Source organism: Panthera tigris, chromosome E2 (assembly GCF_018350195.1).
Source record: "Panthera tigris isolate Pti1 chromosome E2, P.tigris_Pti1_mat1.1, whole genome shotgun sequence".
In the NCBI taxonomy this organism is placed as follows: domain Eukaryota; kingdom Metazoa; phylum Chordata; class Mammalia; order Carnivora; family Felidae; genus Panthera; species Panthera tigris.
The window spans coordinates 25634599-25657210 of NC_056674.1; the positions used below are offsets into that span (position 1 = coordinate 25634599).

General features: G+C 36.2%; 1 protein-coding gene across 7 annotated transcripts in view; it reads left to right on the plus strand.

The window, feature by feature from the left end:
• The window catches only part of PHKB (phosphorylase kinase regulatory subunit beta), a 258751-nt gene that overhangs the window by 54162 nt on the left and 181977 nt on the right, over positions 1-22612 (plus strand). For 6 of the 7 annotated variants that reach the window (XM_007096703.3, XM_007096704.3, XM_042969771.1 and 3 more), the window contains 3 exons: positions 12518-12617; positions 17307-17414; positions 21044-21124. In XM_007096703.3, the coding sequence (XP_007096765.2) occupies positions 12518-12617; positions 17307-17414; positions 21044-21124 (289 nt within the window). Of the gene's footprint in view, positions 1-10807; positions 10900-12517; positions 12618-17306; positions 17415-21043; positions 21125-22612 lie in introns of all 7 variants that reach the window. The other variant, XM_042969774.1, reaches the window with a different exon arrangement.

Genomic DNA, 22612 nt, shown 5'->3' on the forward strand with positions numbered 1-22612 from the left:
GATGGCGAACTATCTATCATGCTACTGGAAGTCAAAAGAAAGCTGGAGTAGCCATACTTATATCAGACAAACTGACTTTAAATTAAAGGCTGTAACAAGAGATGAAGAAGTGCATTATATAATAATTACAGGGTCTATCCATCAGGAAGAGCTAATAACTATAAGCGTCTATTCGCCAAATACGGGAGCCCCCAAATATATAAAACAATTACAAACATAAGCAACCTTATTGATAAGAATGTGGTAATTGCAGGGGACTTTAACACTTACAGAAATGGATAGATCATGTAGACACACGGTCAATAAGAAACAAGGGCCCTGAATGATACATTGGATCAGATGGACTTGACAGATATATTTAGAACTCTGTATCCCAAAGCAAAAGAATATACTTTCTTCTCGAGTGCACATTGAACATTCCCCAAGATAGATCACATACTGGGTCACAAAACAGCCCTTCATAAGTATACAAGATTTGAAATCATACCTTGCATACTTTCAGACCACAATGCTATGAAGCTTGAAATCAACCACAGGAAAAAGTCTGGAAAACCTCCAAAAGCATGGAGGTTAAAGAACACCCTACTAAAGAATGAATGGGTCAACCAGGCAATTAGAAAAGAAATTAAAAAATATATGGAAACAAATGAAAATGAAAATGCAACAATCCAAACGCTTTGGGATGCAGCGAAGACAGTCCTGAGAGGAAAATAATTGCAGTCCAGGACTATCTCAAGAAACAAGGAAAATCCCAAATACAAAATCTAACAGCACACCTAAAGGAAATAGAAGCAGAACAGTAAAGACACATCAAACCCAGCAGAAGAAGAGAAATAATAAAGATCAGAGCAGAATTAAACAATATAGCATCTAAAGAAACTGTAGAGCAGATCAATGAAACGAAGAGTTGGTTTTTTGAAAAAATAAACAAAATTGATAAACCACTAGCCAGGCTTCTCAAAAAGAAAAGGGAGATGACCCAAATAGATAAAATCATGAATGAAAATGGAATTATTACAACCAATCCCTCAGAGATATAAGCAATTATCAGGGAATACTATGAAAAATTATATGCCAACAAACTGGACAACATGGAAGAAATGGACAAATTCCTAAGCACTGACACACTTCCAAAACTCAAACACTAAGAAATAGAAAACTTGAACAGACCCATAACCAGTGAAGAACTTGAATCACTTATCAAAAATCTCCCAACAAATACGAGTCCAGGACCAGATGGCTTCACAAGGGAATTCTACCATACATTTAAAGCAGAGATAATACCTATTCTTCTCAAGCTGTTCCAGAAAATCAAAAGGGAAGGGAAACTTCCAGACTCATTCTATGAAGCCAGCATTACTTTGATTCCTAAACCAGAAAGACACCCAGCAAAAAAAGAGAACTACAGGCCAATGTCCCTGATGAATATGGATGCAAAAATTCTCAATAAGATACTAGCAAATCGAATTCAACAGCATATAAAAAGAGTTATTCACCACGATCAAGTGGGATTCATTCCTGGGATGCAGGGCTGGTTGAACAATCGCAAAACAATGTGATACATCACTTTAATAAAAGAAAAGAACCATAAGATCCTCTCTATCGATGCAGAAAAAGCATTTTACAAAATCCAGCATCCTTTCTTAATAAAAACCCTTGAGAAAGTCGGGATAGAAGGAACATACTTAAACATCATAAAAGCCAATTATGAAAAGCTCACAGCTAATATCATCCTCAGTGGGGAATAACTGAGAGCTTTTCCCCCGAAGTCAGGAACAGGACAGGGATGTCCACTCTCAACGCTGTTGTTTAACATAGTGTTGGAAGTTCTAGCATCAGCAATCAGACAACAATAGAAAATCAAAGGCATCAAAATTGGCAATGATGATGTCAACATTTCACTTTTTGCAGATGACATGATATTATGAATGGAAAACACGATAGGCTCCACCAAAAGTCTGCTAGAACTGATAACATGAATTCAGCAATGTCTCAGGATACAAAATCATTGTACAGAAATCAGTTACATTTTTTTTCAATATATGAAGTTTATTGTCAAATTGGTTTCCATACAACACCCAGTGCTCATCCCAAAAGGTGCCCTCCTCAATACCCATCACCCACCCTCCCTTCCTTCCCACCCCCTATGAACCCTCAGTTTGTTCTCAGTTTGTAAGAGTCTCTTATGCTTTGGCTCTCTTCCACTCTAACCTCTTTTTTTTTTTCTTTCCTTCCCCTCCCCCATGGGTTTCTGTTAAGTTTCTCAGGATCCACACAAGAGTGAAAACATATGGTATCTGTCTTTCTCTGTATGGCTTATTTCACTTAGCATCACGCTCTCCAGTTCCATTCACGTTGCTACAAAGGGCCATATTTCATTCTTTCTCATTGCCACGTAGTATTCCATTGTGTATATAAACCACAATTTCTTTATCCATTCATCAGTTGATGGACATTTAGGCTCTTTCCATAATTTGGCTATTGTTGAGAGTGCTGCTATAAACATTGGGGTACAAGTGCCCCTATGCATCAGTACTCCTGTATCCCTTGGGTAAATTCCTAGCAGTGCTATTGCTGGGTCATAGGGTAGGTCTATTTTTAATTTTCTGAGGAACCTCCACACTGTTTTCCAGAGTGGCTGCACCAATTTGCATTCCCACCAACAGTGCAAGAGGGTTCCCGTTTCTCCACATCCTCTTCAGCCCTATAGTCTCCTGATTTGTTCATTTTGGCCACTCTGACTGGCGTGAGGTGATATCTGAGTGTGGTTTTGATTTGTATTTCCCTGATGAGGAGCAACGTTGAGCATCTTTTCATGTGCCTATTGGCCATCTGGATGTCTTCTTTAGAGAAGTGTCTACTCATGTCTTCTGCCCATTTCTTCACTGGGTTATTTGTTTTTTGGGTGTGCAGTTTGATGAGCTCTTTATAGATTTTGGATACTAGCCCTTTGTCTGATATGTCATTTGCAAATATCTTTTCCCATTCCGTTGGTTGCCTTTTAGTTTTGTTGGTTGTTTCCTTTGCTATGCAGAAGCTTTTTATCTTCATGAGGTCCCAGTAGTTCATTTTTACTTTTAATTCCCTTGCCTTTGGGGATGTGTCAAGTAAGAAATTGCTACGGCTGAGGTCAGAGAGGTCTTTTCCTGCTTTCTCCTCTAGGGTTTTGATGGGTTCCTGTCTCACATTCAGGTCCTTTATCCATTTTGAGTTTATTTTTGTGACTGGTGTAAGAAAGTGGTCTAGTTTCATCCTTCTGCATGTTGCTGTCCAGTTCTCCCAGGACCATTTGTTAAAGAGACTGTCTTTTTTCCATTGGATAGTCTTTCCTGCTTTGTCAAAAATTAGTTGGCCATACGTTTGTGGGTCTAGTTCTGGGGTTTCTATTCTATTCCATTGGTCTATGTGTCTGTTTTTGTGCCAATACCATGCTGTCTTGATGATGACAGCTTTGTAGTAGAGGCTAAAGTCTGGGATTGTGATGCCTCCTGCTTTGGTCTTCTTCTTCAAAATTACTTTGGCTATTCGGGGCCTTTTGTGGTTCCATATGAATTTTAGGATTGCTTGTTCTAGTTTTGAGAAGAATGCTGGTGCAATTTTGATTGGGATTGCATTGAATGTGTAGATAGCTTTGGGTAGTATTGACATTTTGACAATATTTATTCTTCCAATCCATAAGCACGGAGTGTCTTTCCATTTCTCTATACCTTCTTCAATTTCTTTCATAAGCTTTCTATAGTTTTCAGCATACAGATCTTGTACATCTTTGGTTAGATTTATCCCTAGGTATTTTTTGCTTCTTGGTGGAATTGTGAATTGGATCAATTTCTTTATTTGTCTTTCTGTTGCTTCATTATTAGTGTATAAGAATGCAACTGATTTCTGTACATTGATTTTGTATCCTGCATTTTTGCTAAATTCATTTATCAGTTCTAGCAGGCTTTTGGAGGAGTCCCTTGGATTTTCCATGTATAATATGTCATCTGCAAAAAGTGAAAGCTTGACTTCATCTTTGCCAATTTTGATGCCTTTGATTTCCTTTTGTTGTCTGGTTGCTGATGCTAGAACTTCCAACACTATGTTAAACAACGGTGGTGAGAGTGGACATCCCTGTCGTGTTCCTGATCTCAGGGAAAAAGCTCTCAGTTTTTCCCCATTGTGGATGATGTTGGCTGTGGGCTTTTCATAAATGGCTTTTATGATGTTTAAGTATGTTCCTTCTATTCCGACTTTCTCAAGGGTTTTTGTTAAGAAACGTTGCTGAATTTTGTCAAATGGCTTTTCTGCATCGATTGACAGGATCATATGGTTCTTATCTTTTATTAATGTGATGTATCACATTGATTGATTTGCGAATGTTGAACCAGCCCTGCATCCCAGGAATGAATCCCACTTGATCCTGGTGAATAACTCTTTTTATATGCTGTTGAATTCGATTTGCTAGTATCTTATTGAGAATTTTTGCATCCATATTCATCAGGGATATTGGCCTGTAGTCTCTCTTTTTACTGGGTCTCTGTCTGGTTTAGGAATCAAAGTAATGCTGGCTTCATAGAATGAGTCTGGAAGTTTTCCTTCCCTTTCTATTTCTTGGAATAGCTTGAGAAGGATGGGTATTATCTCTGCTTTAAACGTCTGGTAGAACTCCCCTGGGAAGCCATCTGGTCCTGGACTATTATTTGTCGGGAGATTTTTGATGACTGATTCAAGTTCTTCACTGGTTATGGGTCTGTTCAAGCTTTCTATTTCCTCCTGATTGAGTTTTGGAAGCTTGTGGGTGTTTAGGAATTTGTCCATTTCTTCCAGGTTGTCCAGTTTGTTGGCATATACTTTTTCATAGTATTCCCTGATAATTGCTTGTATCTCTGAGGGATTGGTTGTAATAATTCCATTTTCATTCATGATTTTATCTATTTGGGTCATCTCCCTTTTCTTTTTGAGAAGCCTGGCTAGAGGTTTGTCAATTTTGTTTATTTTTTCAAAAAACCAACTCTTGGTTTCGTTGATCTGCTCTACAGTTTTTTTAGATTCTATGTTGTTTATTTCTTTTCTGATCTTTATTATTTCTCTTCTGCTGCTGGGTTTGGGGTGTCTTTACTGTTCTGCTTCTATTTCTTTTAGGTGTGCTGTTAGATTTTGTATTTGGGATTTTTTTGTTCCTTGAGTTGGACCTGGATTGCAATGTATTTTCCTCTCAGGACTGCCTTCGCTGCATCCCAAAGCGTTTGGATTGTTGTATTTTCATTTTCATTTGTTTCCATATATTTTTTAATTTCTTTTCTAATTGCCTGGTTGACCCATTCATTCTTTAGTAGGGTGTTCTTTAACCTCCATGCTTTTGGAGGTTTTCCAGACTTTTTCCTGTGGTTGATTTCAAGCTTCACAGCATTGTGGTCTGAAAGTATGCATGGTACGATCTCAATTCTTGTATACTTATGAAGGGCTGTTTTGTGACCCAGTGTGTGATCTATCTTGGAGAATGTTCCATGTACACTCGAGAAGAAAGTATATTCTTTTGCTTTGGGATGCAGAGTTCTAAATATATCTGTCAAGTCCATCTAATCCAATATATCATTCAGGGCCCTTGTTTCTTTATTGACCGTGTGTCTAGATGATCTATCCATTTCTGTAAGTGGAGTGTTAAAGTCCCCTGCAATTACCACATTGTTATCAATAAGGTTCCTTATGTTTATGAGTAATAGTTTTATATATTTGGGGGCTCCCGTATTCGGCGCATAGACATTTATAATTGTTAGCTCTTCCTGATGGATAGACCCTGTAATTATTATATAATGCCCTTCTTCATCTCTTGTTACAGCCTTTAATTTAAAGTGTAGTTTGTTTGGTATAAGTGTGGCTACTCCAGCTTTCGTTTGGCTTCCAGTAGCATGATAAATAGTTCTCCATCCCCTCACTCTCAATCTAAAGGTGTCCTCAGGTCTAAAATGAGTCTCTTGTAGACAGCAAATAGATGGGTCTTGTTTTTTTATCCATTCTGATACCCTATGTCTTTTCGTTGGTGCATTTAGTCCATTTACATTCAGTGTTATAGAAAGATAAGGGTTTAGAGTCATTGTGATGTCCGTAGGTTTCATGCTTATAGCGATGTCTGTGGTACTTTGTCTCACAGGATCCCCCTTAGGATCTCTTGTAGGGCTGGTGTGGTGGCGACGAATTCCTTCAGTTTTTGTTTGTTTGGGAAGACCTTTATCTCTCCTTCTATTCTAAATGACAGACTTGCTGGATAAAGGATTCTCGGCTGTATATTTTTTTGTGTTCATCACATGGAAGATCTCCTGCCATTCTTTTCTGGCCTGCCAAGTTTCAGTAGAGAGCTCAGTCACGAGTCTTATAGGTCTCCCTTTATATGTTTCAGCACGTTTATCTCTGGCTGCTTTTAGAATATTCTCTTTATCCTTGTATTTTCCCAGTTTCACTATGATATGTCGTGCAGAAGATTGATTCAAGTTCCTTCTGAAGGGAGTTCTCTGTGCCTCTTGGATTTCAATGCCTTTTTCCTTCCCCGGATCCAGGAAGTTCTCAGCTATTATTTCTTCAAGTACACCTTCAGCACCTTTCCCTCTCTCTTCCTCCTCTGGAATACCAATTATGCGTATATTATTTCTCTTTAGTGCATCACTTAGTTCTCTAATTTTCCCCTCAAACTCCTGGATTTTTTTTATCTTTCTTTTTCTCAGCTTCTTCTTTTTCCATAATTTTATCTTCTAGTTTACCTATTCTCTCCTCTGCCTGTTCAATCCGAGCCGTAGTTGTCTCCATTTTATTTTGCAGCTCATGGATAGCATTTTTTAGCTCCTCCTGGCCGTTCCTTAGTCCCTTGATCTCTGTAGCAAGAGATACTCTGCTGTCCTTCATACTGTTTTCAAGGCCAGCGATTAATTTTATGACTATTATACTAAATTCACTTTCTGTTATATTGTTTAAATCGTTTTTGATCAGTTTGTTAGCTGTCGTTATTTCCTGGACGTTTTTCTGAGGGGAATTCTTCCGTTCATTTTAGACAGTTCCTGGAGTGGTGCGGGACTGCGGGGCACTTCCCCTGTGCTGTCTTGAATAACTTGCGTTGTTGGCCGGGGCGGAGTCAGACCTGATGTCTTCCCCCAGCCCACCGCTGGGGCCACAGTCAGATTGGTGTGTGCCTTCTCTTCCCCTCTCCTAGGGGCGGGATTCACTGCGGGGTGGCGTGGCCCGTCTGGGCTACTTGCACACTGCCAGGCTTGTGGTGCTGGGGATCTGGTGTATTAGCTGGGGTGGATCGGCAAGGTTCACAGGGGTGGGAGGGGCAGGCTCAGCTTGCTTTTCCATTGAAGATCCGCTTTGGGAGGGGGTCAGACTGCTGGAGGGATGGATCCACAGATGCACAGCGTTGGGTGTTTGCGGGGTGCAAGCAAGTTCCCTGGCAGGAACTGGTTCCCTTTGGGATTTTGGCTGGGGAATGGACGTTGGAGATGGCGCTGGCGAGCACCTTTGTTCCCTGCCAAGATGAGTTATTTCGTCATGGGCTCAACGACTCTCCCTCCCATTGTCCTCCAGCCCTCCCGCTCTCTGAGCAGAGCTGTTAGCTTATAACCTTTCAGATGTCAAGTCCTGCTTGCTGTCGGAACACACTCTGTCCAGCCCCTCCGCTTTTGCAAGCCAGACTCGGGCTCTGCTTGGCCGGTGGTGCCCCTCTGCCCCGGCTCCCTCCCGCCAGTCCGTGGAGCGCACCACCGCCTCGCCACCCTTCCTACCCTCTTCCGTGGGCCTCTCGTCTGCGCTTTGCTCCAGAGACTCCGTTCTGCTAGTCTTCTGGTGGTTTTCTGGGTTATTTAGGCAGCTATAGGTGGAATCTAAGTGGTCAGCAGGACGCATGGTGAGCCTAGCATCCTCCTATGCCGCCATCTTCCCAGGATGTCTTCATCAGTTGCATTTTTTTTTTAATTTTTTTTTTCAACGTTTTTTATTTATTTTTGGGACAGAGAGAGACAGAGCATGAACGGGGGAGGGGCAGAGAGAGAGGGAGACACAGAATCGGAAACAGGCTCCAGGCTCCGAGCCATCAGCCCGGAGCCTGACGCGGGGCTCGAACTCACGGACCGTGAGATCGTGACCTGGCTGAAGTCAGACGCTTAACCGACTGCGCCACCCAGGCGCCCCATCAGTTGCATTTTTAACACTAATAATGAAGCAACAGAAAGACAAAGAAATTGATCCCATTCACAATTGCACCAAGAAGCATAAAATACCTAGGAATAAACCTAACCAAAGAAGTATAAGATGTGTATGCTGAAAACTATAGAATGGTTATGAAGAAAATTGAAGAAGACATAAAGAAATGGAAACCATTCCGTGCTCAGTAATTGGAAGAATAAACATTGTTATAATGTCAATACTACCCAAAGCTATCTACACATTCAGTGCAGTCCCAATCAAAATTGCACCAGCATTCTTCTCAAAACTAGAACAAGCAATCCTAAAATTCATATGGAACCACAAAAGGCCCCGAATAGCCAAAGTAATTTTGAAGAAGAAACCAAAGCAGGAGGCATCACAATCCCAGACTTTAGCCTCTACTACAAAGCTGTCATCATCAAGACAGCATGGTATTGCACAAAAACAGACACATAGACCAATGGAATAGAATAGAAACCCCAGAATTAGACCCATGAAAGTATGGCCAACTAATTTTTGACAAAGCAGGAAAGACTATCCAATGGAAAAAAGACAGTCTCTTTAACAAATGGTGTTGGGAAAACCAGACAGCAACATGCATAAGGATGAATCTAGACCACTTTCTCACACCATTCACAAAAGTAAACTCAAAATGGATAAAGGACCTGAATGTGAGACAGGAACCCATCAAAACCCTAGAGGAGAAAGCAGGAGAAAACCTCTCTGACCTCAGCCATAGTAATTTCTTACATGACATATCCCCAAAGGCTAGGGAATTAAAAGCAAAAATGAACTGTTGGGACCTCATGAAGATGACAAGCTTGTGCACTGCCAAGGAAACAATCAACAGAACTAAAAGCCAAGCAACCAAATGGGAAAAGATATTTGCAAATGACATATCAGACAAAGGGCTAGTATCCAAAATCTATAAATAGCTCACCAAACTGCACACCCAAAAGACAAATAATCCAGTGAAGAAATGGGCAGAAGACATGAGTAGACACTTCTCTAAAGAGGGCATCCAGATGGCCAACAGGCACATGAAATGATGCTCAGTGTCGCTCCTTATAAGGGAAATACAAGTCAAAACCACACTCAGTTACCACTGCACACCAGTCTGAATGGCCAAAATGAATAAATCAGGAGACTATAGATGCTGGCGAGGATGTAGAGAAATGGGAACCCTCTTGCACTGTTGGTGGGAATGTAAACCGGTGCAGTCGCTCTCAAAACAGTGTGGATGTTCCTGAAAACAGTAAAAATAGATCTACCCTTTGACCCAGCAATAGCACTGCTAGGAATTTACCCAAGGGATACAGGAGTACTGATGCATAGGGGCACTTCTACCCAATGTTTATAGCAGCACTTTCAACAATAGCCAAATTATGCAAAGAGGCTAAATGTCCATCAATTGATGAATGGATAAAGAAATTGTGATTTGTATACCCAATGGAATACTATGTGGCAATGAGAAAGAATGAAATCTGGCCTTTTGTAGCAACGTGGATGGAACTGGAGAGTTTTATGCTAAGTGAAGTAAGTTATACAGGGAAATACATATACCATATGTTTTCACTCTTATGTGGATCCTGAGAAACTTAACAGAAGACCATGGGGGAGGGGGGAAAAAAAGCAGTTAGAGAGGGTGGGAGCCAAAATATAAGAGACTCTTAAAAACTGAGAACAAACAGGGTTGATGGGGGTTGGGAGGGATGGGAGTGTGGGTGATGGGTATTGAGGGGGGCACCAGTTGGAATGAGTACTGTGTGTTGTATGGAAACCAATTTGATAATAAATTTCATATTTTTAAAAATTAATTAATTAATTAAAAAAAAGTTTATGGTTTTGTGTCTCACAGTAATTAATTTGGAGTTTATTTTTGTGTGCAGTGTAAGGAACTGGTCCAGTTTTATTCTTTTGCATGTAACTGTTTAGTTTTCCTGGCACCATTTATTGAAGAGACTGCCTTTTCCCAATTACACATTATTACTTTCTTTGTTGTATATTAATCAACCATATAAGTGTGGGTTTATTTATTTATATGTGGAATTTAAGAAACCAAATAAATAAATGAACAAACAAAAAAGAGGCAAACAAGAAACCATACTCTTAAATGCAGGTAACAAACTGGTAGTTGCCAGAGAGGAGGTAGGTGGATGGGGGGGATAGGCGAAATAGATAAAGGAGATCAAGAATACACTTATCTTCAGGAATATTGAGTACCATATTGTTGACTCATTATATTATACACCTGAAACTAATATAACACTGTATGTTAATCATACTTCATTTAAAAAAAGAAAAAGGAAATAAAATGTTAAATTAGTCAACAAAATAAACATGGCACTCAAATGCAATCTTTTATTGTATCCCACATTAGAAATAAATACTAAAAGGTATATCTTGGGTATATTTGGGTAAATTTGATATAGCATATATATTAGATAATTTAGTAACAATAATTCCTTGAGTTGGTGATAATATTATGGTTATGAAGGCAAAAATCTTTGTTTTGAGGACATGTTTTTGAAGTGTGTGATAAGTAAATTCACGGATTATTATTCTTCCATTTATTCATTTTTTAGAATTAAAAGTATTCATTAGATCATATTAAAACTTGAGTTTACCTCCACAGAGCTTATTAAGGAGAGTGGAATATTGCTAGATCCTGGTAGAAAATAAAGGAATTATTTCAGGTCATCATATTCACCTTAAATCTGTGAAAAGGTAATAAATATATCCTGGCAGCCTAAATGTTTTTACTCAAATGCACCTGTTTTTTTGTTTGTTTGTTTGTTTGTTTGTTTTACTTTCTTAGTCAGAAGTGAAATATTCTTCTGGTTTCTACTTTATTTGGTGAAGAAAGGAGAAATAGGGGAACTTCATTAAAAGGGAAGAACTCTTCATAGTGGCTGATTTATTCTGGAATATTTTAGTTTTGGTTAAATGCTTATTAAAATTAGGGGCAGAAAATTATTTTAAAAACAATTTTATGGGGTGCCTGGTGGTTCTGTCAGTTAAGTGTCTGACTCTTGACTTTGGCTCAGGTTGTGATCTCAGAGTTTGTGAGTTCGAGCCTTGCATTGAATGGGGCTGTCAGGGTGGAATCTCCTTGGGATTCTTTCTTTGCCTGGCTCTCTCTCTCTCTCTCAAAATAAATAAATAAACTTAAAAAAGACAATTTTAGAAAAACTTGAATTTTATTTTGTTTTATTTTTAGATGAGGTTGGAATTGGACACAGATTTCATTGAGTTTATTCTACCCGAAGTATGCTCTTTCTCTTGTATGGTCCACTGTTACCTGTGCTATAATTTGCCTCTATTAAAACACTTGTGTTGGACATTAGACAGAAAAATAGATCATAGAACAAAGTCATGGTGGTTTTACTACAGTACCTGCATTGGAGGGAGGAATGATATTCTAATAGCAGCTTACTTTTGTCTGACATTGACAGTGCTATGTTAAAATGATCATTCTTCTTTCTCATAGTGGTAGATGAGATTCGCAGTTAGAATAGGAAGAAATTGTAGTCTACTTTTTAAGGAGACGGGTGATACTTTTTATCAAGGGAGGATGAGTGCCAGATATTTTAGTTACGATTCAGTGAAACAATGAATAAGTTACTTTCATTTTTCAGTCATGGTTAAATGTCATCTACCTTTTGATCCATGGTAAAAAAGGAACCTAAAGTTAGAAGAATATCTTCATCTTGCTAAATAGTTACATTTTAACTGATTTTTTTCTTTTTAAAATCAAGAGATATAAACAATGGTCGATTGATTTTAAACTAAGACCCAAGAGTATAAAACTCCCCAAATACATCATGTGTCATACTGGATGTGTGTTTTTTTAAAGGAATCTTTGACTAAAGTGCCCACCTTGACATTATTAAACACATGGTAGACCAAAGAACGCATGTGCCTACATTAATCTGTGTTGCCTTGAATCAAACCATTGCATAACCTAAAGGGATTGGTGTTAAAAATCGCCTCTACTCTGTAACAGCATATTAAAAAAAAAATCTTTTGGTTGGTTTTTCCAATTTAGAATATCCTTTAAAGTTTTAGCCGAGTCAGTGTAGAAATATTGTATGCTATTTTGAAGCAATTGGCTAACTTCCTTAAAAGAAGGAGAAATCAACACAAGTTTCATCATAGGACTTTTTTTTTTTTTTATTGCAGCATTTCTACATCTGCTGGGAAAATGGAGTTTCACTGTTACAGAATTAGTAGATGTGGCCAGAACATAGGATTAGTCAGATAGTTAAATACTTAATTACTGAAAGCTCTGCTTCCTTTTCAAATGCATTTCCAATTTGTTTCATGAGTTATCTCTCTTACCCAGGCGCATTGATGATGACAAGGGAAGGACCCATGAGCTGGAGCACTCGGCTATAAAATGTATGAGAGGAATTCTCTACTGCTATATGCGTCAGGCCGATAAGGTAAAACACTGTAGTGTGGACTGGAATTCTCACATCGTTCTGAAGGATTAATTTAACCAGTATAGCAATAGCATCTTCTAAAGAAGAATGTACTTTCAAAAGGTAAAGTCACATCCTAGAGCAGTCTAGATAGCTTAAAACAGCCCTGCCTTCCCAGCCCAGGGTTTGAAATACTGAAATTAAAGAAACACCGTAAGCAAGAGGTGACTGAGAATTGTTATTTAGGCTTTAATTTGTTTGTATGTTGGATCTGGTGTTTGCTTGATAAAGACTCAGTTTCTCAGGAACGTTACAATATCCATAATTGTAACCAATATATTACTTAAGAAAATTCTTATCCAAATCCTTTTGCACATGTGCTTGCCCTGGCGTAATTGAACTTTAAAAATACTTCATCATTTACATGTAAAGAGGACAGGAATTTTTGGCTGAGAAAATAGCAGATTTTACAGGGATATTGTGGAAAGTAAAATAATATACGTAAAAATCAGTAATTATAATAATTATTATTAAAATAATATACATAATAAAAAGTCTAAGATTCTATGCAAATATAAGATGATAATTCTCCTACTTACCTACATATCTGTGTCCCTGGGTCCATATACATTAGTGAGTATATGAGTCTCCAAGATCATCCCCAGGTTTGATGATTCAGTAGCAAAGATGTACATTAGTAATTATGAATGTTTTATGTTTTTATCACTTAATATTTTATGTTTTTATGTAAATATTACATTAAGTTTTTGTGATTGTATATTTTTTTAAGATCTGTATCTGAAGTCAAAACTGAAAAAAAAATTATACTCTATCAGAATGTGGCAACAAGAAAATGTTAGTTGGCAGAAAAAGTAAATTTATTCACCAGCTCATAATAGAGATATGTAACAAACCTGTAATTGTCTACTGAGATTTCACTTTGCAAATCATTATTATAAAGGTTTTTCAGTGCTTGAAATAAATCATATTGTCATACTTGACTTAAACTAGTATGTCATATATATTGAAGTAATTGTGATTAATTTTTTTTTTCCTAAGTGTGGGAAGTTTACTGTTTATTTCACATTTATCATCTCATGAATGCCTAATGTCTGTGAATTAACTTTTTTCTCAAGGAAACATTGTGAGACCAGTGAATTTCATATGTTTATTAAGCAAGCTGACAGACTTAAATAAGTAATGTTTATCAAAAGGAAGGAAATGATGATAAAAAAGGGTCTTTGTGGCTTAACCAATTGTTAATATCCCTTTCTGAATATTACTCAACCTTACTAACCAATCTTCACAATTATGTGTTCTTTTGAATACAGCTTAATCTGTCCTGAATTTCTTAAATTATAAAGAATTAACATTTCTTTCCTTTGTGTAGTTATGATGTTAGACAAAGTAAATGTGAGTTGTAAGAAGGTGTAGATCATATTAGGATTAGGTATGTATGCATACCACAAAATACAGGGTTTTACATATTTTAAAGCATTTTTATTGTTGTAATCTTTTTTGATCCCCATAACCTTCTAGAGTAGGAATGAAGGATATTTTCATAATTCACATGTGACTGTGAAGGACTGACTCAGAGATTTAACCACACATGCCCGGCTCACTGCCTCCTACCAAACCTTCACCTCATTGATGCCCACCATTTTCTTCATGATTCTATAGCTGTAGAAATATGTAGTAGAATATTTAAAATATGTTTGCATATTTTAAAATGTGAAATATATATTTTTTGCCTTTTTTGTAAAACTAACGTGAAGTGTATTTATAGCAATAATTTTTTATTTGACTTCAAGGTTTATTTTCTTTGTCTTCTGAAGTAAAATCATGACATGCTTCCTGACACATTTTCTAAAAATACTACTGAAAAGATTTTAATTCATTATGCATTTGAATGAATAGAGTTGTCCTTGATTTGCAGAATGTAGAGCGATCTGATTTCTATTATTATCTTTCCACTTACTTATCTTAATGCCTACTTAGTCATATTAGGAATTGTTTTTTACCTTTAAATGTTCATATTCTCTCATTTATTCTATTTTCTAATACCATCACCACCCCCACCCCCACCCCCACCCCTGGGAGAAGTATTCAGAATTTTTCAAAATAAATTCAATTTCCTTTGAGTAGTTTGGAAGGCACGGATTTCCTTTATAATGGGCTATGAACGTTTCTGTCCCTAGCTATCTATATAAAAAATTTGTCTAAAATGTTACTGAGTAGTATCTAGTTTATTAAAAGTCATTAAAATTTTATAAAATTTATTCTTCTGGGATTCCCTTATGAGATGGTATTCCCATCTAAATTCTGTGTTAGGTCTATAAATTAAGAATGGATGACAAATTACTCACCTTTTCATAAATGATAAGCTGTTTATTCACAATTATTTAAGTTTCCAGGAAAAATCTAAAAATACAAGTTGAGAAAACATTATTTTAGATTTTTTTGGTTTAGAAAATTTTGCCTTAATTGTTCTTTATTTTTACTTTCCAGGTGCCCAACATATAAAATACTGATTAATGTCCCTTGTTTTTTTTGTTTGTTTTTTTGTTTTTTTGTTTTTTTTTACTGATTTCAAGAATAGTTGTTCTCTACAATTCACATATAACAATGCCTCATTAATTTTCAAAGCTTCTATAGTCTGGGTCTTCTTTTTTCCCCTGGCACAGTGATTGAATATAATATAAATTCTCATACTGGGTACTTGTGTATCTTGAAGACAAATGACAAACACTATGTTATCAACTGTAGCAATAACTTTTTTTTTTAATGTTTATTTACTTATTTTGAGAGAGAGAGCTCATACAAGCACGGGATGGGTAGAGACAGACGGAGAGAGAGAGAATCCCAAACAGTCTCCAAGCTGTCAGCGCAGAGCCCTTCACAGGGCTCAATCTCATGAACTGTTAAGACCATGACCTGAACTGAAATCAAGGGTTGGACACTTAAATGACTTACCCACCCCAGTGCCCTGTCGTAATAACTTTCTTAAAGTAATAAAAACCTTATTCTTTCAGATCTTTATCAATAGGTAAAATGTATTTTATTTTAATTTAAGCATATTTTTGTCTGAGAGCCCAGAGTAATGTTCATCACTTTGAGATAATAATCATGGTAGTGTAAAAGGGGTGACCGCATTGATTTCTATTTGTGTAGACTAAGACTGTAGCCAGCAGTTTCAGATACTGAGAATGGATAGCCTTCTCATCTTCTTCTGTTAATACTGGATGTCTTGGTCATTTTATAGATAGAAGATATACATCTCTACCTTCATCCTCATCCTCTCATTCCTAACTATCTAATGGTAGGGCCTTGCTTTCAGTTTCTTGACTTCAGTCATAAGGAAGGCTATGCATTTGTTTATGGAGTATTTGCAGGGCTCTTGAGGGTGTGCAAAAATATATTAGCCCTTTAGCACAGTAGTGTCCAGTGAACTTTCTGTGATGGTAGACATGCACTGTATTACTGTGTTGAACTTTGAAGAAGCCCCTAAGCACATACGGCTATTTGATATGTAGTCAGTGTAAATGAGGGACTGAATTTCTAAACTTTGTTTAATTGTAATTTAATTAGTTGCCTGTAGCTAGTGGCTCTATATCGGATAGTGTAACTTGTAGAAGCTTAAAGATAGTAAGAGTGTATAAAAAGAGAGAAGAAATTTTGAAGAATAAACACCCTGATGTAGGAGTCCAGGGAAAGGAATTTGAGGTACAGTTCAGAAGGGACTTCATAAAAGAAGGTGTTTTTTGGAGATAGAGTTTTAAATATGAGAAGAAATTTGAAGGTGAGGAAGAGAATATAGCTCCATGTGCTTTCTTAGCCAAGTGAAACAAGACAAAATCATAACCATGCAGATATTATCATCACTTATATCTTTTCAAGGAGGAAAAGCTTCACATATAGCTTTGATTTATTCTATCCATTCTCTGTTTTTATTCATCTCATAATTTCAAGGGCTGGCATAGTACTTGGCATATGATTGGTATCAGAAAATGTTTGCCAAATTGAATTGAACAAGCCCTAAAAAAGTAGATAGATTTTTTTTTTCCCTTGGAGGCTGTTAGGTCATTTAGTATTTACTTAGTATTCTAAAATGGTTTGATTTTATATGCAGTTGATAAGTACAGGTATGATCTATGTTCTCTTGGAATTGGTGCCTTGTAAGGAGAGTATATGTGGCAAAGGAAATGAAAAGAAAGGAGCATAGGTTACAATTTGTGATCCTTAGAGAAGGAAATAGCATTTGAAGTTTTGAACACCAACTGAATTAGAATGAGATCTGAAGCACTTTTTCATTGAGTATCATAGAAGCATTTTCAAATAGCAATACAGTGGGTTGTAATCACTGAAATCCTGTCCCACAGACTGAACCATTATTTGACTCTAAAATAAAATGATACAAAACGGTTGCAAAAGCCATTGCTACCGCATTAACAAGGTCCCTACTACACTTTATTTGCTATTTGTGAAATAATTAAATATTCAACAATCATGTTAACTATTAAAATTAGTAGTTATGAGTTTTTTTCTGTTTTCTTTCTTTAGAAAAAAATAACATTTCTGCTTTGCTCTGTCCTCTGCTTTTAAGCTATAGCTTTCGTCATTAAAAAGTTTCATGAAAAATAATTTATAACTTCTAAAGTTGGATGAAAATGTGAGTTATGAGTACTATTTGAATTTTGTGTTTGATTCTAGGTCCAGCAGTTTAAGCAGGACCCACGCCCAGCAACCTGTCTTCACTCTGTTTTCAATGTGCATACGGGAGATGAGATCCTCTCCCATGAGGAATATGGCCATCTTCAGGTAAAAGGAGAAGACTACAGGTTTTCTTCTTCTCTGTGTACACTCAGGTTGTAGAAGATTTTAGGGTATTTATAAATTTCATAAAATAGATTTCATAAATTGTTTAAAATAAAAGTAGAAAACCAACCATAAAATGGAGAAGTGAAATGAAAACTGCCAGGGCTGAGTTAGTTATTGTGATTGAGCATTAAGTCAGACTGAGGTCTTGGTCTGCAAGCAAAAAAGGGCAAGTGGATGGTTTATAATATTATTACTGTCTAAAAGAAGGGCTCTCACTGTTCTTTCCATGACAAAAGCTTGTACTTATAAAATTTAGAAGAACTTCAACACGTAGGAACTAGGGAATAAAAGACAGTTGACAGTGATATAACAGCAAATCAGAAATTTTTGTTACATGACAGCTCATTTTTGATATATCAACCTTCAACAAAGCTATAAACATACCCCTAAAATGTAATTCCAAAAGGCATTGCTGGAGTCTATAAATTTTGTCTTATATAGTATATTAAATTTTATACCTAGGCTAACCATGCACTGTAGGATTTTGTTTTGTTTTCACTTTTTTTTCCTCATATCTGTGTACTTCTTTTAGCTGGACATCCTGTTGCCTTGTTTTTAGGATATAAGTATTATATATGCTATTTATCTTTAATGAGTTTTCTTCCTTCTCATCATTTGGTTCTGCTGTCTTTAGGACAGAATACTTATCATTCATATATTCCTTACTAAAATAAGAGTATGTCCTTTTTATAGTCCCTCTCTCTCTAGAGATCTGAAATGTCTTACTTTAGTATGACTTCTTTAGACATAGAAAGCACAGTGTCCCCATTTCTATGTGGCAGAAACTCTTACACTTATTTCTAACCAATTCCTTGGGGAATTATTAGTATTATATGTTGCTCTACCTTCTCCTTATAATTATAACATAATTAGGTTTTATGTACCTTTTGCTTTGACAAATATGTTTACTGTTTGAAATAGGATTTCCAGAAGATAATGGTTCATTTATTTTTGTATCCCAGAATTTAAGCTTAGTGCCTGGCTCATAGCAGATTTTAAATAAATGCTGGTCAACCTGTTATTTGGCTGTTTCTGTACAGTTTGCCACTTGATGATATTTTCTCACAGAAGCATCCCAGAAATGAGAGCAAAGAGCTCTTGGAAGTGTAGTTTGTAAATGGTTATCCATAGTGATAAAATTTCTTTGAAGTCATTTCTAATAGGCCAGTATCAGTGTTTACATGTAAGAAAATATTTGGGTAAACCTGGCAGTGGTTTGAAGCTCTTTTCCACCATGTTCTGAGAAGGGCCATTCAAAAGTTTATGTCAGTCTAAAAAACCTAAACCCAGAATCTTGTATCTTTCTGTCTGGCTTACTTGGACCTTGACAAGACCCTTACACCCACTGGACTTTGAATGCTGAGAAGTCAGGAGACATCTAAGATAGTTCTGCTTCCTGAGAGAGCCACCTACTCTGCCAGGACCTGGTGGTGGTTTTAGGTAGTTTCAGTGAGCATCTTTGCTGCAAGAATTTTCGCTGCATGTATTTTCACCGCATAACTAATTGGCTGTAAGGCAATTTTACTTTGAAAGATAAAATCACAAAAAATAAAAGAGGGACATTAAAAAGGACATAATATAACATGAAAAACGAATGACAAAATTAAAAAGTCTTTTTTGTGAAATACCAAATGCTAAATGCATTTAAAATATGTATAGATTCATGGGAACATTGTGCAAATAACTGGTTTTATTTTTTGGATGTACCTGAGCATTTTTTTTCAAAATCTTTGGTTCAGAGTTAATACATCTTTCTTACTTGTTGATTTTCTCCTCATTTGGCATTATACTTTTTCATTATTCACTAAAATTTCTTCCTTCACTGAGAGGGATATCAGTTTCCAAATACTAGGGTGCGTATTTGTAATTGGTCTTTGCATTACGTTGTGAAAGACATCTACCCTGTTGTTTGTTCTTGGCATCTTGTCACATGTTTATTCCTAGACATTTGATGGTTCTCTGGGAAATGTGGGTTCAAAACTCTGTGTCATTACATAGACCATTATGAGGTCTAAGATTTATATAATACAAAAAGTATGGAATACAAAAAGATGATTATGAAAATATAAGACATATAATATAAAAGTGGGAGTTTCACATCAATGGAGAAATAAAACCAAACTGTCAAATCAAACTGTCAACCAGTTATTTTTTTTATCTTTTACGGCCAAATTGCCTCATGGCCATTTAGTTTAGTGGAGAAAATATACACACTGATAATGTTTGCAGTAAAATGCTTGTGACAAAGATGTCTAAGGCAAAGATGATTGGGCAGAGATACCCAACACACCTGACAGCACAGGCATGCTTTGTCCAAGGCGTCTCAGACACGAATAATTTTCTGCCCCAGCTTTCTGTCAGTTCCTTGGTAAGGATTGGAGGAAAGTTGAGGAAGGTACAAGACACCAAAGCTGTGGGAGGGTAATAATCTTCTGGGTTAGAATCACATAAGGACAAAATTACATTGTGCTTTATCTTTGTTTTTAAATAATCATTTTCCTAGCTAATTTTTTACTGTTTCCTATATATGTGTTTGTTTATTATATAACAGCTTTATTAAGAAACAATTCATATAACATACAATTCACCTATTTAAAGTGTACAATTCATTGATTTTTATAATACAGAGTTGTACAACCACTATCATAGTCAATTTCAGAATATTCTCATTATCCCATAAAGAAATCTGTGCTCATTAGCAGTCACTCCCCATCTCCCACAAAGCCCCCCGCCCTAGGCAATCACCAGTCTTTCTATTTCTATAAATACTCCTATTCTGTAAATTTTATATACATGGAATCATACAATATATGGTCTTTTGTGACTGGCTTCTTTAGCATATATTCAAGGTTTGTCTTTGTTGTAGTGTTTATCTTTCACTATTTGTTTCCTTAAGACAATTTACACATCCCCTTCAGGATTTTTGTGAGAATCTTTTTTTGCTAAAGTGGACATTATTGTCTTTATTTTCTTTTCTATCATATAATGTCTATCTTTAATAGACAGACTAAAAGAAAAAAATGTCATTTGTTTATAAAACTCATTTGTTCATAAATATATTTTAAATTCTATGCTATACCATTGATTAAAATCAGTATGTCCCTGCAGTTGCTTACATCAACTGTGCATTCTCTGAGAATAAGACTGTTTTCAAGATTTGCTGCCTATTATTTATGGTGTACTGGCAAAGTCCTAATGTCTTACGTGCCAAATAACTTTTTCATTTACATACATTTGAGATGAATTGACATTACATAGCTGCCTGTGGGGCAAAACTACTTCAAAGTAGGGTAAGTTAGACTCAGAATTTGGAAATAAATCTTCTAAAACAAATGTTACAGAAACAGTTGCTAACAGTTCTATTTGTGGCCATTTTCCTAATCAGATATTAACCATCACAGGGAATTTGAGGATTTTAGAGTTTTATATTCAAAGCTGGGATTTTATTAGGAACTAAAAAAAGAAATAGTTTTTATTTGCCACTATTAGAGCAAATGACTTGTAATTTTAGCTCCTTCATAACATAGTCTTTCTGTTATTTCCTTTAACCTTTTAATATTGTTTTTCAGATAAATACAGTGTCACTGTATCTCCTTTACCTTGTGGAAATGATTTCCTCAGGACTCCAGATTATCTATAACACTGATGAGGTATGAATTTCCCAAATTCTAGTACTAAATTTCATCTCTGAAAATATCTTTTTTCCTTTTCCTTTTTAAAACTTATTTTATAAATGACTTATTCATATAATCAGATATTGGATTTTGGATCTGGGATCAAGAATGTTTATATTTTCAATGTGAAGCACTTTAAAAATGAATGAAATGGGGCGCCTGGGTGGCTCAGTCGGTTAAGCGTCCGACTTCGGCTCAGGTCATGATCTCACGGTCAGTGAGTTCAAGCCCCGCGTCGGGCTCTGTGCTGACAGCTCAGAGCCTGGAGCCTGTTTCAGATTCTGTGTCTCCCTCTCTCTGACCCTCCCCCATTCATGCTCTGTCTCTCTCTGTCTCAAAAATAAACAAACGTTAAAAAAAATTTTTTTTAAATGAATGAAATATATGAAGATTGCAAAGCTTTACACCTATGAAGTCTCTGCTTCAGGTGATCTGAATGAAATAAAAACTTGTAACTTTCAGAAAATTTTAGTAACAGTGAAGGTAAAATAGCATTTGCAAATTTTCTTAGAGTTTTTTTGTCTTTTTTTTTTCATATTGTTACTTTTTGTAATCCATCTTTTTAAAAGTAAAAAGATACTTATATATTTTTTTTTGTGGGAACCTCGGTAGGTTTCTTGATGTTTTTTTAAAAAATCAATACAATGTTCTTATTAGAAAATTTAAAAAGATGAAAAGCATCCCTTTCATAGGCACTAATGCTTGAACAGATGCGCATGCTGACACATTTTGAAATATGCCACAGTGGGAGCAAAACGTTTTTATTGTTGAAATGGTACATAGAGTAAGACTCCATCAAAGAGCAGGTATGCTATATATACTTGTTATTATTTCTGTGCGATGATCCATTCAGGGAGAACAAATGTATTATAAAATTAACACCCCAGTCATCATGGGACTGCAGTGAGGGTGCTGTGAAATGGTATATGTAGTCCTGTCCTCCAGTAGTGTATAGTCTTTTACATCCTTCCAGTTGTGTTTTTTTAATAGTAAGGAGAGTCTATTTAGATGTTCAGATAAATAGTAAAGAAGTAATTAATAGTACCCACTTACGGTTTCTTCTGTTTGATCTCTCAAAGAATTACATGTTTTATTTCATCCAAATAGTTCTCAGTTTTTATAGTATTGTGAAATAGTGGTATTCAGAGATTTTGGGTTGGGGAAGATGTGGAAGAGTCCTATTTCAGACCAATTTAAGCAGCATCCTAAAACACAAAACAAATGGAAGAAGCTTGATTCTGACTAAGGACAGAAAGGCTCCTAGAACCAGCACATAGAGTTTTTCTAAGAAATTCCAAGATATCCATTATTAGAAGCAACAACTAACATCGAAAATTGCAAGTGGCTTCCCAGTAATGTCACTGATAGTAGTGGTAAGATTGCTTTAGTTAGTGGTAACATTGTTTTGTTTGGCAGTTTGTCTTAATTTTTAATTTTTAACATTTTATTTTTTGCTTTCTCCAT